Below are 13,927 nucleotides of genomic sequence, written 5' to 3'. Positions count from 1 at the left end.
CATTTTATTCGAACCATCAGAACTATCTACCCTGGATTCTAATTTAATTATAATTCTGCTACAAAACTATAAAAATAGAATCTTAACTTTGCCTTGAACTGGTTAGGTCCTTACAAATAAATATGGCTTACTGGGAAGGTAAGCCAAGAAATTAAAAATATGACAAAGGGAATTTGAAGCATTTAAATCAGACAAATCAGAGGAATCCTATATAAGATACAAGGAAGCCATTAATGCCTGTAAAAATGTGATTAAATTGGCTAAACTAGAAAATAAGAAAGTGAAAGACAAAGAGATCAAGACCAACCCAAAAAGGTTTTTAAGTACATAAATTCTATACATTTTTTAAAATATGTGTGGGAAAGATCTGACTGCCATTCTGGGGTTAAAAATATTTTTTTTACTAATACATACATACACAGACACAACATTGGATGCAGAATTTGCAGCTCATTATTCCTTGAGATCCCTATTACACTCTCACCCACTTCTCTTTCAAACACTGCCTCCCATAAGACGCTGGTTTTACTTGCTACACCACTTTCTACCTGTCTCAGCTGATCAGTGTATTTTTTCACATTGTCAAGGTAGTTGAAGAGGTGGCCATTTAATGGGTGGCAGGGAGAGACCAAGTTTTTTTCAACACCCTCCTAAATGGTTTTACAAAAGACTGCATCCTTTTTGCACCAAGACTACTACACTTATCTATAGTAGTTATGTTGCTTAGGATGATGCTATAATATATTTTGTGATTATCGAGTGATTATAAGGGATGTTAAACAAAGGAGCTGCACTCTACATAGGCACAGAAACAATCTACTATATAAACACTAGCGATGTTTATTAACCATGCATTTCTTTTAATTTTCAGAACAGTTATTTTTATAGATAGTATGTATAAAAATTATGTAGCTGAAGCCATAGGTCTTCAATTTATAAAGTACAACAAGGTAATGAATTAATTCTTAGGACATAGTGTTGGTTATGCATCATTCTCTTTTTTCTGTAACAATCTGTTACTATAGGTACTCTTAAACAACAACCATAATATCTTCAAGTGGTTTCCTTTTCAAGTCCGGTACCGTTGCATCTTTACTTGGATAACCTACAGGAAGCAGCATAAGCAATTTTTCATTGACAGGACGTTCAAGTAGTACTCTGAGACGAGGGCCGCAGTTAAGTGGAGTTGTGGTTACAGTCACCAATCCCACATTCTAAAAAAAAATTGAAAAATATATTATGAAAAATATTCTTGGAAAGTCAGGTCAGCAGAAGAATAGAAACACCCAGTGCACGTGAGGAGAGCAACCGTTGCAGCAGCAAGCATGGCACATGTAAGTATTATCTTGCTATATGGGGGCCAGACATAAAATTGGGGCATAAGAAACATTGTAAACATTGCAGCACAAATGTAAATAGAAAGGTTGAACAAAGGGGGATGGACAAGGAAACGGGGGTTATACGGGGTTAAGTAAGGGATGGGGATATAAAACTGTTAGAATAATGGTTATGGAGTGAGTACATTAAGCTTCCTCACACACATTCACACTCCTACAGTTATCCTGCACAATCAGTCCAATCTACACTCTGTCAGCCCCTCCCTACACACATAGTCATGCGCAACTCACAGCATTGTCAAAATACACTACACAGTTCTCAAGACCACAAGCAGACCCCACATGCACACAATAAACCACAATCAACTCCCACACAGAAACAAATACACTCCAAGACACACAGATTCACATGCTCACAGACATACACACAAAAATATATATTCTAAGCACACTCATGGATACACATACACAAACAAACAAAAGAAAAAGTTGTCTTTTATGTGGTGTGCCACCTTAAAGGCAAAGAAGTGCACAAGATCTGAGCCATCATCATGTTACAACATATGTAAATGGTTCCGACTTATAATGTATAGACTGTTGCTAGGGAGTGTTTAAATAGTATTATACTATTGTATTTTTATTCTTTGTTTTCCATATAATCTGGCAGTCGCACAAGGCAATTAAATATACTATACATATAGGGTAAGTAAATATAAGCACACCACTTATACACCTAAACTAATTTACATTTACTACGTGAGTGTTGAAGCTGCCGTTGCAAAATTGTTTTTTTCTTTTTTATACAACTTGCTCAACTATCATATTTGTTAATGCACATACACACATATGTGCATACACACACATACAAGAACATTTATTGACAGATATATATATTTTTCAGGCACATGCACAGATACACAATGCCAGACATGCACACATAGAGACTGATATGTATGTGTCTCTTTGCATCAGTATGTTTGCGTGTGTATTTGTCTGTATGTGTTAGTGAGTATGTCTGTGTATGCAAATAGGCAAAATATTTGCAATATGCCCCATGTATACAATATACATGGGACATAATTTTGTATATATGAGTACGAGTACATGTAAGATGAGGATTATAAATCATGTGTGGAAAAATGTCAGTTACAAATTCAGAAATATTATTTATTTACAACACTATTTTCTTATATGTAACTTCAGAATTTTGTATATTGTTTTTTTAAAGTTTTTCTGTTTAACCAAAATTTAAATTTTGTTTTCATCAAATCATGTGTCATTTATACATACTGAAACGAAAAATACATTTACACATCACCCAAAATTTTGGGTTCAGGGGAAGTTTTTTGGTAAACCACTTGGTGGTGAATGTGTTAATGACGTGTTGTATGGTTCTGACACTCTTACCTCTCACTGAACCACAAAAGAAAGTAAACATTTATATCTGAGGGGTTTCGATATTTTAAAAACTATCGCTATGTTTTTCTGAGATACTGTGCATTCATTTTCCATTTAATTAGGCATATAACTCCAACACTCCCTATAAACAGTAAAAACAGCATTTCATGTTGATGTTGGTTCTAACCTGCTCCGAAAACCCAACATCAAAGAAGCCACTAGAAACAACTTAAACAACAGGACTCAACCTTTGTTGTCAGAGCCTGTAATTCTTGGTATGAACTGCCATATCCCTACCTGGCATTTACTTAATAGATTTAGTGCTGCAGCCAAGAACAGTAAAAGTATAACTAGGCTGCACCACTGAACATACACAACACATGCTTTTTACATGGGTCCATCTAACCCAATTAAAAATAAAAGCTATAAAATTGACCGAGTGTGGGTTAGTGACTGACTGTGGGTTGGTGGGTGAGTGAGTGATTGTGAGTGTGGGCGGGTGACCGAGTGTGGGCGGGTGACTGAGTGTGGGTTAGTGGCTGAGTGTGGGTTGGTGAGTGAGTGATTGTGAGTGTGGGCGGGTGACTGAGTGTGTGTTAGTGAGTGAGTGAGAGTGATTGTGGGTTAGTGAGTGACTGAGTGTGGGCAGGTGACTGAGTGAGTGATTTTGAGTGTGATTGTGAGTGTGGGCAGGTGACTGATTGTGAGTGTGATTGTGAGTATGGGCAGGTGACTGAGTGAGTAATTGCAAGTGTGGGTTAGTGAGTGTGGGCGGGTGACTGAGTGTGGGTGGGTGACTGAGTGTGGGTGGGTGAATGAGTGATTGTGGATTGGTGGGTTGGCATGAGACAATATACTGCATAGTATACATGGTCTAGGGATTGTTTGGGGCCCAGGGGTAGGCCGCTTGCTCATCTAATGTCACTGGTGAGTGGGGGATAGAACTTTGCTGCCGGGGTTCCCTGGTTTGTGTGAGTAGGCTCCCAGAGAGTATGGGTTTCGATGGGGGTGAAATCTTATACTTGCGTTTGGCAAAAGGTGACTGCTCTCAGTTTCGGTGGCGTGGAGCTTTCCTGACGGTCTCTAGCGCTGTTGTGCCTGGGGGGTCTCCTGGCACGGGAGGGCAAGGGTTCCCATGGTCTGGGCCGAGGCATGCCGACTTGAGGGTTTTGTGACCGAATGAGGTGTGGATCTGGAAGGCCCAGCTGTTTAGCAAATTGTCTGGCCTCCACAAGTCGGAACAGCATGAAGGTACGGTTGTCTCTCTGCACCATCAATTTAAATGGGCTTGGCTGAGGGGTCTAAACTCCCGCCATTTGCGGAGGGTAGGGGGGGCAGGGTCTTGATAGAACACATGTTCCGTGCCGCCCGCATGAGGGCCTCTTTCGTGTGAAAGTAGTAGAGGCATATGATGACATCGCGGGGGCGAGTTGGGTCTGCCGATGGGGCGCGCAAGGCCCTATGAGTCTGGTCCATGAGGAGTTCTGCTTGAGGTATGTCAGGGAGAAGGCTAGTGAAGGCCTCCCTCAGGGTGGAATTAGTGAGGTAAGAGTGCTCCGTTCAGCAGCTGGAGTCGCTGAGCTCAGAGTTTAAATCTGAGCCAAGATTGCTCCCAGCGCGTGGTGTGCGGGTTCGGGCCTGCTGCTGCGGAAGATAGGGGCGACATTGGTGTTCTGCTTGGACTTCCTTCCCCGTCCATTGCTGCTGGTAGCTCGTGCATCCCCGGTGCTGTGGGGGTATTTTGGCGTGAGGTTAGAGGGTATTACCGCTGATGTGAGCTTGCGGTTTGCCTTTTCCCAGAGAGCTCTAGTGAGACACCGCCATTCACACAGGAAGTCGGCTCCGCCTCCGGTCTTCTATGTTTTTAATGGGAAATACTCTACAGAATGGCAGCTGCTGCCTCTTTAAATGCTCTTTAAACAATGTATGCTCATTAGATTGGGCATAAAATTATATCTATACCTTGTGGTAGTAGTTTTACTAGCAAACGTCTATGCTAGGATAAAAAAACTATTTAAAAATATTTTTTTTCTCCCATCTGTCAGTCAATGGCTTGACTGACAAGGGAGAGCAGTAAACACCTTCCACAGGAAGTCCATCTGTTCTGCTCTCATAGCAACCACATGGCATGCTCTGATCCAACGAAGCCAGCATGCAGATGTTACTGACAAGATTTGCCCTGCAAATCAAAGAGGACTTTGGGAGGAGCAGAGGATGCTCCAGGTGTTACACAAAGAGAAACCCACAAAGCTGCCCTAGTACTGAGAAAAAGTTAGTCAATCTTTATATTTTACTTTGAATACACCATGTATCTTTATGATATATGGTGTATTTAAAGTGTATGGGAGAGATTTAAGTTGTTTTTCTCACTTTAGTATCCCATTGCTGCCCAGCATTAAACAACATTAACCTCTACACTATACTAGAACACATTATCACAAACCATTAACCCAACACTACATTAACTGGTAACCTCAACCTAGCACTAACCAATAATCTGCACACCAGTGGCCTCCAACCCAGTCCTCATGGACCACCAACAGTCCAGGTGTTGTCAGTATCTCCATTGGAATAAAACAGGGAAATACATAAATCCTGGACTGTTGGTGGTCCATGAGGACTGAGTTGGAGACCATTAGCCTACATTAACCTAACACTTTAATCACTACACTTTATTAATACTTACCCTACTTAAAACCTAATGCTTGCCCTAAAATCAACCAAATACACAAATCCTAGCCTAAAATTATGTAATATAAAAGATACACAGTGTGTTTTTAAAAATTAATGCTATTGTAGGGGCTCTGGAAACATTTAGAGACCACGCGACCTTCCGTTTTGTCTACAGAACCATTAAATAGAATTATTCATTGATTAGTAGATCCCAGAGTTTATAAGTGAGAATTCAATTTGAATTTCAAATTCAAGGTCAAAATAGCCAAATTGGAAACATTCTCTAAGTCAGCTATTTTTTTAGTTTGGCTACTCTGACCTTAATTTTGAAATTCACTTTAAATTATCTTTAAATGTTCAATTTAGTGAAGAACCCTGTGTGTATTTATTTCAGAAGAGTTTGCATAATGAAATGGCTTACCTGAATGGCTGCCAAGAGAATGCCGCATGCAATAGAAACACTGATCTCATTGTAATAATGAGTCTTCTTCCTATTGTCTGAATGCAACCCATATACTTGTTTGAAGATAAGTATTAGAAAGGGTGCAGTATCTAAATATTCTTTCACCCAGTTGGTTCTGAAAAACGAAACAAAAATTAGTGATATATGTTACATAATACAAGTTTCTGAAAAGTCTTTAGCTACAATTTTAAGTTGGTGCTGTGCCAGAACATAAACATAAGAAAATGAACATGACACGCACACAGTCGGATTTACCGGCATATGCGCTAACCTAATATTAGTCCATAGCTTTATTAATTACTAATTAATTAATTAATTAATTAAGGTATAACAAATAGGGTAATTGCCAAAAAATAATATTAAAGCCAACATCCCCCATATACATAACATACCCCTGGCAATGACCCCACAATAATAATAAATAACAATCTAATTAACATATTAACACAGGAACTGGCCGTCCAACAGGACCACATTTCCACCAGATTAAATTGTAGGGTGGTACCAGGATACAACTACACCCCCAGGTTCGGAGCCACCGACAGGCTTGAACCTACCAACCAAGTATAACACTGCCTAATTCACACTAAACCTAAGGATGCCAACTTCCTCCTCCATCTACCCCCCGATTTATCCTGGCAATTCCCCGCTGCTGTGAAGAAAACGGGACAAACCTATCCAAATTCGGGAGGGTGGGAAGGACAACTAAAAGGTAAGTTTAGGTTTACTTAAGATGGCCACTTCATAAAATGGCCAGTATAAATACTCCCATTAGACATGTGCAATTTGTTTCGGTCCGAATTTAAATTCGGATGAATTTCGGCAATTCAGACATTCGGATGCTTCCGAATGTCCGGATTTCGGAAGTGCCTAATTTCGGAAGTGCTGAAGTGCTTCGGATTTCTGAAAAGTGGAAAAATAGGAGAGGGAGGGAAAATTAAGGGAATGATGACAGGAATCTAACCGTAACCTAACCCCTAGCCCCAACCCTAATCCTACCCCTAACCCCACCCATAACTATAGTAAGGTTAGGGTTATGGCTAGGGTTACAGGTAGAGTTAGGGGTTATGTTAGGAGTAGGGTTGGGGTAGGGTTAGGGGTAGGGGTAGAGATAGGGGTAGGGTTAGGCTTAGAGAAATGCCGAAGTCCTGAAGTGCTGAATTTCTGAATTACCGATGTCCCGAATTTCTGAGATACCAAACCGAAGTCCCGAATTGCAGAAGTCCCGAATTTTGGACGTGTCAAACCAAATTTTTGTCCCATGCACATCCCTAACTCCTATCATAACTCCACCCCCAGCTTACTAGCTGTCACTCAACTTCCCCTAACTCTTATGCCTACCTCCTGGCTCTGTCAAGGCCCACTCCCCTAGCTGAGCTGTTCCATGAGCTACATGACAATGACTTTTGCTCTTGAATACCTGGTTTATTTTGGTGAAACCATCTGGGGAAAAAAAATGTCTAGTGACTTTGTGTGTGTTATTTTCTTTTGATTTTTGACACACACTTACAGACACACACACTCACTGCAGGCTCACGTTAAACATAGCCTAATTGGGACATCACAGCTCCTTCTCTACAAATGTTAAAGGGATACTATAGTCACCAAAATCACTTTAGCCAAATGAAACCGTTTTGTTGCATAGATCATGTCTCTGCAGTCTTACTACTTAATTCACTGCCATTTAGGAGTTAAATCCCTTTGTTTAAGCAGCCCTAGGTAGACCTCCATGCATGTGACTTGCACAGGCTTCCTAAACACTTCCTGTAAAGAGTCATCATATGTTTATACTTCCTTTATTGTAAATTATTTTTAATTTAAAATGTCTTTCTCCTGCTCTGTTAATAGTTTTCTAGACCCTGCAGGAGTCTCCTGTATGTAATTAAAGTTCAATTTACAAAGCAGGAGATAAACTTTTAAAAATAAATTACGGGCTAATTAAAAGTGAAACCATTTTGTTTTCATGCAGGCTGTGTGATTCACAGCCAGATGAGGTGTGGCTAGAACTGTATAAAAAAAGACCCAAATGTGATTTAACTCCTAAATAGCAGAGAATTGAGCAATAAGACTGCAGGTGCATGGTCGATGCACTATAACTGTTTCATTACGCTAAAGTTGTTTTGGTGACTATAGTGTAATTTTAAGCCATAAAAAGGTATTTTCTTCCACACAGAATATCCTGGTGGTGTTTTTTTTTTCTTCAGGCTTCCCAGGTCATTGCACTGCTGTGGGAGACTATGTTAAACAGCAGACCCTGACAGTTTATTTTGGGGGTTGTAGTTGAACATAGAGGGCTTTAAACCTACTAGTTCACCATTAGCAAGGCCTAATTGGATACCATACCTATTACAGGAAAATGGAGAGTGCACATGCTGCCATAGCAACCTGGTTACCATGGCAAGCAAACAAACAAGTAGCCACTGACAGGTAAACTGTATCTCTAGTTCCACATGTAGTACAGTGTTGCAGAAGGTAAGATCCAACACATTGCACTCTTGGCTTTGCCTTTCAGGGAAGCAGGCAGGGCTCAGGGTCTAAAAATCTGCATATTTTATTATTTAATGTGCCAACATCATGGGAACTTTAATTTGAATTATTAAAAATCGTTTTTAGCTCATTATGAATGGTGGATTTAGCTAATTTTGCTAATTTATTGAATGTTTTTACAAATTGCAAAACTAAATACCTACTTGCTAAGTAGGTAGACAGTACGAAGGAGAAAGGAATGTCCCCAAGATACCTTGGAGGGTGAGAGCAGACTCTTCCACCACCTTCTATACCAATTTACCAGATACCAGTAAACAGAGGGCTATGGTACGATGTGCTCAAGTGAACAGACGTGCTAACAAAAACATATAATTGCCCAATGAGCATTACAGTGCACACAAGCTGCACCCGTATAGAAACTAAACTGACAGAACGCCAGTTACACAATTAAAATATATTAACACTTAGAAAGCAAAGAAGAAGACTACCCTACACCCTCCTCCCCTGGTAAAGGGGATAACCCTCCTGGAATCAAAAGACACTAAAATAAAAAGACTGAAGGACACAAAAATGTCACTGTTTAGTTAGTTTGTCCCTTTGGTTCATAAATAATTAGTATTAATTCTAAAGTGCATCTATCCTTTGGAAATACGGAAATGTGGTATCCACTTGGAAACTAAATCCCAATATAAGTTCTCTTAAACAAATATGTTGTATCAGTCTTTCCAGCCACCTATTACGTGAGATGAACCTCCTGTGTAAAAGCATGTTATAAATTATTCAAAGCTGTAAAAAGCACAAACGTATTTAAGAGGCTACGTGGATACAGATAAATTAAACGGTGTAATAATGACTATTAAAGAAAGCAAGAGAATCACTTTATATATTAGCAGATGTATATGGAGATGATATGCATATGGGCAAAGAGCTGTGGGGCCAGCAGATGGCAGTGTAAATACCGGTTGAAACAAATTAAGTCTATAATGCTGCTCCTTATTTTAGACTGAGAAAGACACCGTGACATTTATATCTCAATAGTATGGACTTACAAAAGTCAAAATAGCCTTACACTTTCCTCAGGTACTCCCTCTTTACCACATGTATGAAGAGGCCCCTGCTTATTATTAAGATATCATGAGTAATACTAACTCAAAAAAGGAAAGAAAGACCAGAAAGGTTTCTATTAGATCAGATAAGTTTCTATTCACCCTTGTTTTCGTGTAGGTTTATCCTACATAGACACACTTTTTAAAGTATACTTTGTATTGATAAAAGTCCTTGTGTGGACTGAAACATTGGCACTTTCTTTATAGATACTTTACCAGTAAATGCAAAGCAAACAAAAATTTAAGTGGAGCTTCAATTTACCTTTTCAGACAATAATATTGTACAACTGGACAAGATGCTATTATAATAATCTGCAAATAATAAACAATAAACAAACAAATCTTAGTGCAGATGGTTTTCACAGAAATATGTGTGAGAAAATAATAGATGGGTAACTCACAAACGTAGAGCCAATAAAACACTTGGCTCTGGTGGAAAGCGCCTCTGGATCTTTTAAGGGAGATCCCACACCTTCTTTCAATCTCCTCCTGGTCTCCTCCACTTTGAACCAAAATAATAGGAATAGAGAAGGGCAGCTCCAAGGAAGGTTTTAACAAAATTTATTTGTATATGTAAAAAATAATAATGAATATAAAATGATGCAAAGATCAATAAAATTTATATCTATGAGTCCAAAACGCGTTTCGCCAGTAACTGGCTTCCTCAGTTGGTCTGGTGTATCTTGTGTCCTCGTGTTCTTTTATATGTGGTTTGATTCCCAAATTGCCGGCATCTGTTAAACCGGAAGTTCGTTGTGTGGAACGCATATGGAGTCTGTTGGAACGCACGTTCAATCCTACGTGCGTGCGTCCATCACGTGATATGGATGTCTTCTTTCGTGGAACGCTAAACTTGCGTTTCACAATCAGAGATTGTTGGGATCGGCTGTTATACTTCCCTTTTGCTTCGTGGAACGCATGGCATGCGTTCCACCATTGGATATAATAAATACTCGACAAAAGTTCTTTGAATGCATGGTCCATTGGGTCTCAACGGACCCATATATAAACAAAGGATGGGAAAAAGGGACATCATGAGATTGTTACAAAATATTATATTATTAAGAATATTACATATTGTTACATTATATATGAATAAGAAATACACATAAACTTGCTGTGGACTGTGAGGAATGTTCATGATAAAGAATATATGAAAGTGTATATATGACACACCGTTACAATCATATAAGAGAATTCGGGTAAAAATGGGTAAAGAATCCAAACTGGTAGATCGAAGGTGTTACTATAAAATTTTAAATTTTTTTTATTAAATTATGATGGAAAAAGGGGGGAAAAACTTTCTAAAGGATGAGGGATATTTATAAAAAATGGCATAATTCGAAGTCTAAATTTAGACCATGGGGGACCATGGTGTTAAAATTGTAAATAAAAGACATTTCTTCTTTACCAATTTTTTTAATAAAGTCTCCACCCCTCCAATTGTTTTTAACCCATTTAAGTGCACAAAACATAAGACCTTGTGGGTTTTGATGGTGGTGGTGCTTAAAATGTTGAGAAACACTATGTGTTTCAACTCCTTTTTTGATATTTCTCACATGTTCGGAGATTCTAACGTGGAGACACCTAATTGTCCTTCCTATGTACATTTTATTACATGGACAAATTAATAAATAAATAATATTCTTAGAAAAACAGGTCAATAGGTCTTTTATTATGAAATCTTTATTAGTAATTTCATTTATGTTCTTTATATGTCTCTTATTATTTGATGTTTCTCTACATGCAAGGCACGTTCCGCACCCAAAAAAGCCTTTGCTCTTCGTCAGAAAGTTATCGTTCCTATTCTGTTCGTGTTTTAAATTACTATTTACTAAAAAATTCTTAATGTTCTTACATCCCCTATGTACTATTTTGGGTCTCTCTGGTAGTATCTCTTTGAGAATTGGATCGTCTTGCAGAAGATGCCAATACTTGTTAATAGCATACCGCACCTTTTTATTGTTAGCAGAGAAGTTACAAATAAAAGGAATGTTCAATGTATTATCTTTCCTCCTTGTTTCTTTCTTTTTATAAGTTAATAAATCTTTTCGTTCTAATTCTTTTACTTCATCTATACTCTTTTGGAGGTTATCCTCTTTGTACCCTTTTTCTAAAAACTGCTTCTTAATTATCTGTGTTTGTCCTAAAAAGTCATAGTCTTTTGTGCAATTTCTTTTCAACCTCATAAACTGGCTCTTAGGTGCATTTGTGAGCCATGGAGCATGATGGCAGCTGGTCAGGTCAATATACCCGTTACAGTCTACTTCCTTGAAATAGTTTTTTGTAAAGATATTTCCTTCTTCTATAAAGACAGTGAGGTCCAAAAAATTGATTTCTTTTTTACTTTGGGTAGAGGTGAGGCTAATTCCCCAGTCATTACAATTTAAAAAACTTAAAAAATTGACTAGACTCAAATCGTCCCCCTTCCAAATAAAAAATATATCGTCAATATAACGGCGATAGGTGACCAAGTTCGCAAAAAACTCGCTATGTAAAATAAATACTTCTTCCCAGTACGCCATGAAGAGGTTTGCGTAACTGGGTGCGAACTTGGTCCCCATCGCCGTTCCATTGATTTGTAAATAAAAATTATCCTTGAACCAAAAAAAATTATTGGTCAGAATTAAAAAAATACCTTCTTTTATAAAATTAATTTGCTCTTGTTTAAAATTGGATTTTTCTAAAAAATATTGCACTGCCTCTATTCCCTTTGTATGTGGAATTATACTATAGAGGGAACTTACATCGCAAGTAACCAATGTGTAATTCTCTTCCCATTTGACGGTGCCTAAAATCTGCAAAATATGTATTGTATCTTTTAAATATGTGGGGTTCTTGACCACCACCGGTTGTAGTAGAACATCTATGTATTCCGATACTCTCGATGATACACTCTCTACCCCAGAAATTATGGGTCTGCCTGGGGGGTTGGTTAAATGTTTGTGCATCTTTGGCAGACAATAAAAAACTGGGATCTGGGGATGTGAAATGTTAAGATATTTTGCTTCTGCATCTGTTAGAATATTTTTATCTAACCCTTCATTTATGTAGTCCTCAAACTTAGTTTTAATTTCCTGACTAGGGTTAAATGTTAATTTCTTATATGTTTTTACATCTGACAGAAGTCTCTCGGCTTCCCCCACATATTTCTCTTTCGATAAAACTACGACCCCTCCCCCCTTGTCTGCAGGTTTTATGATTACATTTTCATTCTCTTGTAACTTCTTTAGAGTTTTAGCCTCTGCATGTGTGAGATTTTTCTGATATTTGTTTGTATTTTTAATTTTTTTAACCTCTTTCATAACCATAGTTTCAAAGGTTTTGATCTCACTTGAGATCATATGTTTTGGAAAGAATTTTGATTTGTCTTTGAGGTTACTATGAATGTACGGGGAGATGGTGTTGATTTCTACCGAGTCTTTCTTATGAAAAAAATTTTTCAGACATAATTGCCTAGTAAAGCGTTTGAGGTCTATAAAGAATCCAAATGGTTTAAAATCAGCAGTCGGAGCAAACTTCAACCCTTTTTTTTAAAATCCTAAGTTCATCTGGATGTAATTCTTTGTCTGAAAGATTGAATATACCCTTATTTTCTATATCCGTCCTCGTTTCTCTCTGTTGAGGTTTCTTTCGTCTTCTAATTCTCCCTCTTCCCATGATCTCCTCCTTTTGCCCGGTGAGTCCCACTCTCGTGATTCTTGTAGTTGTTTGCATCTGGGTTGGGCTGGGCTCTTGCGAAAAGGAGAAGATTTGGGGGAGATATTGCTATGTTGCTCACCTATAGTTATTTGATACCAGACGAGATTATTGCAAGCAACGCATATAACCTGCCAGTTATTCCTACAGGGCCAGTCATCACACAATTTGTTCCCCTTTTTATTTAGTTGTTTTACTTACAAGTTAGCCGCATGTATCCTACTACGCCCACCGACAAGCCATGACTACACTATCACGGCCTCCCTCAAAGCTCTACCTCCCGCACACTTGTCACCAGTAGGGGTATTTATTATCTGGCCTAATGTGAGGCAGCATGGTAGGACGCAGAATCAGAAATGTTTAACAGAATTATTTTACTCTACTTATGGTATCATTTTAGTTACTATACCGAGCTGTTGACATACAAGGCTTGACTATATGGGGGCAGCTAACATGACCCACCATGGTGCTTACACCCACTCCACCAGAGCTAAGGACAGGCGCTATTTAGACATGTACCTAAATGTTATGTGTCCCAATGAAGTAACACACAATCTGTATATTCTACCTGTATAAGTGCTGATACTAAGTGTTGTATTATACCTATCACGATATCACATAGGGTCGATGCGGCCAATCAATGTAGTACACCTTAGATATATACGGGTTACCAACGGAAAGTCCCAATTTAACTCTTTGTAAACTCTCATGCACGGCCACTGACCTTCCGCCCTAAGCAGAGGGCCAGCGTGTCCCACCGTATG

At 38.6% G+C, this 13,927-nt stretch overlaps 1 protein-coding gene across 1 annotated transcript in view; it reads right to left on the bottom strand.

The window, feature by feature from the left end:
* Positions 1-824: 824 nt before the first annotated feature.
* Positions 825-13,927, bottom strand: part of IYD (iodotyrosine deiodinase) — a 56,509-nt gene continuing 43,406 nt past the window's right edge. Inside the window, exons 4-5 of the mRNA XM_063443081.1 lie at positions 5,830-5,986; positions 825-1,214 (exon numbers count right to left, since the gene is read on the bottom strand). Coding sequence (XP_063299151.1) covers positions 1,032-1,214; positions 5,830-5,986 — 340 coding nt within the window. The 3' untranslated portion in view covers positions 825-1,031. The remainder of the gene's footprint in view (positions 1,215-5,829; positions 5,987-13,927) is intronic.

Source organism: Pelobates fuscus, chromosome 2 (genome assembly GCF_036172605.1).
Source record: "Pelobates fuscus isolate aPelFus1 chromosome 2, aPelFus1.pri, whole genome shotgun sequence".
Taxonomy (NCBI): domain Eukaryota; kingdom Metazoa; phylum Chordata; class Amphibia; order Anura; family Pelobatidae; genus Pelobates; species Pelobates fuscus.
Note: the sequence above shows the minus strand (reverse complement) of the source record. Positions and strands in the feature narration are given on the sequence as shown.